The sequence below is a fragment of the Drosophila montana genome, unplaced genomic scaffold, assembly GCF_035044405.1.
Source record: "Drosophila montana isolate Dmon_TW-CO22-7 unplaced genomic scaffold, ASM3504440v1 contig_3218_1, whole genome shotgun sequence".
Lineage (NCBI taxonomy): Eukaryota > Metazoa > Arthropoda > Insecta > Diptera > Drosophilidae > Drosophila > Drosophila montana.
Window position 1 is genome coordinate 576,027 of NW_026998098.1, and position 1,682 is coordinate 577,708.

General features: G+C 50.2%; 1 protein-coding gene across 1 annotated transcript; it reads right to left on the minus strand.

Moving 5' to 3' along the window:
- Positions 1-200: 200 nt before the first annotated feature.
- LOC135433600 (zinc finger TRAF-type-containing protein 1-B-like) lies at positions 201-1,250 on the minus strand. The gene has a single exon (XM_064689752.1). The coding sequence runs from the start codon at positions 1,248-1,250 to the stop codon at positions 201-203; it is 1,050 nt and encodes a 349-aa protein (XP_064545822.1).
- Positions 1,251-1,682: the final 432 nt, after the last annotated feature.

A 1,682-nucleotide genomic window follows, 5' to 3' on the forward strand; every position in this document is an offset into this window, starting at 1 on the left:
CGAGTTCAAGAAGGAAACTGAACAGTTCGGCGATAAGGTGTCCGCTGTAGCCACTGAATGGCTGAAGAATTTGGTCGAAATTGCGGAGAAGCAGCAGAAGGCGGCACCGAAATAGGCGCACAGTGCACAAAATAAACAAATAACGATGCTAATAAATGTTTAAGATCTTGCAAAACAATCCAACTATTCCTCATTTCCAATTAGTTCAACATCATCCAGAGGCGCAGCTTGATCCGTGGCATGGCCAGCAAACGATAGGTGGCTATTTGGCAGCTCATGGGCAGCAGCTTGAACTCTGAGCTCTGGCCGGCAAGATTGAAAAACGACTCGTTTAGCTGGGGCTCCACATCCATTAGCTGCTTGGCACGCACGTGTATGGCCGGCAATGTGGCAAAGTATTTCACCAGCAATACCTCCTGCGGGGATGACAATATCTTCAGACTGTAGCTAAGGCGGCGCTCTGTGCCAGTGCCGAGCACGAGCTTCACGCGCAGACGCCATGACTCCTCAAACACAAAGATTGTGGGGGACTGGAAGCGGAGCTCGCCGTTCAGGCGCGAACTGTGCTGCGGCCATCGCAAATCCAGGTCCTCGTAGGAAATCCTTGGGGCACTCAATTGTCGATGGCACTGCCGCAGTGGCTGGGCCGCCATCTGCTCCAGTCGATCGATTGTGGCCAGCTCGTGTAGAATCTCATCGCTAGACATTTGCAGGTTGTGGCAGCTGGCCTCATGCTGGCCACTGTCCTCCTGGCAGCCCTGCCAGGTGCAGCCCAGGCAGCGGTACTGGCAATGCACCAAACGCTTGGCACACTCCGTTTTCAGATGCTTGGCCAGGCATTTGTATTCCATTTGTTGTTCGCAGTCGGAACAGCTCTTCGGCAGCTCCCAGAGAGTTTGTCCCACGGCCAGATTCTTGGTTAGCTCCTGCCAGCTGATGTGCGTGCGGCAGTGTGGGCATTGTGCCTCGCGATTGTTAAGCGCGGCTTCAGCCAGGAGACGTGTGACGCAATCTTCGCATACGATGTGTCCCAAGCTGCACTGGTAGCTATCATCCGGATGCGGCAGCTCCAGACAGACGGTGCACAGCATTACCTTGCGCAGACGCTCGCTCAGCTCCGGTTCGCTGCGCACTGCATCCGTACCCGAACCACTTGGCTGTTCTGGGTCCGCTGAACCACCCGGCTCTGGATCTACTTCTAGTCGCTGGCGCTTACAGGGCCTTGGCACCTCATCTTCAATGTTGGGCATGTTGGGAATAAATTTGGGTGTGCGTGTTGTTTGGATTCAGTTGGAATTTCCTGCTGCTTGAAAAGTTACCTGCTGTAGTTTAGCTTATTCTAATTTGGCTATTCTCATGCCTGTTTGTATCAAGTGTTGTTATTTTGCTTTTGTCGGCCTTGAGAGCCCCGATTGCCTTGTTTCAATGCCAAAAGCCACCCTAGATCGTTGCCGAAACACAAGTATTGATGTCCTAAGTTTAATGTTATACATCTTTGTTAATTTTACATATGTTCGCATGCATTTTATTACATTATTATTATACATTTTTAATATCCGGGCTCGAACTGCCGGCAATGATATATGGATTGTCTCAGATGCATGCCCAACTAGTGTTTAAGTTTTGCTCAAATATAAATCTATAAATGTAAAATACAGTGAAAACTCTACAAACGGACACTC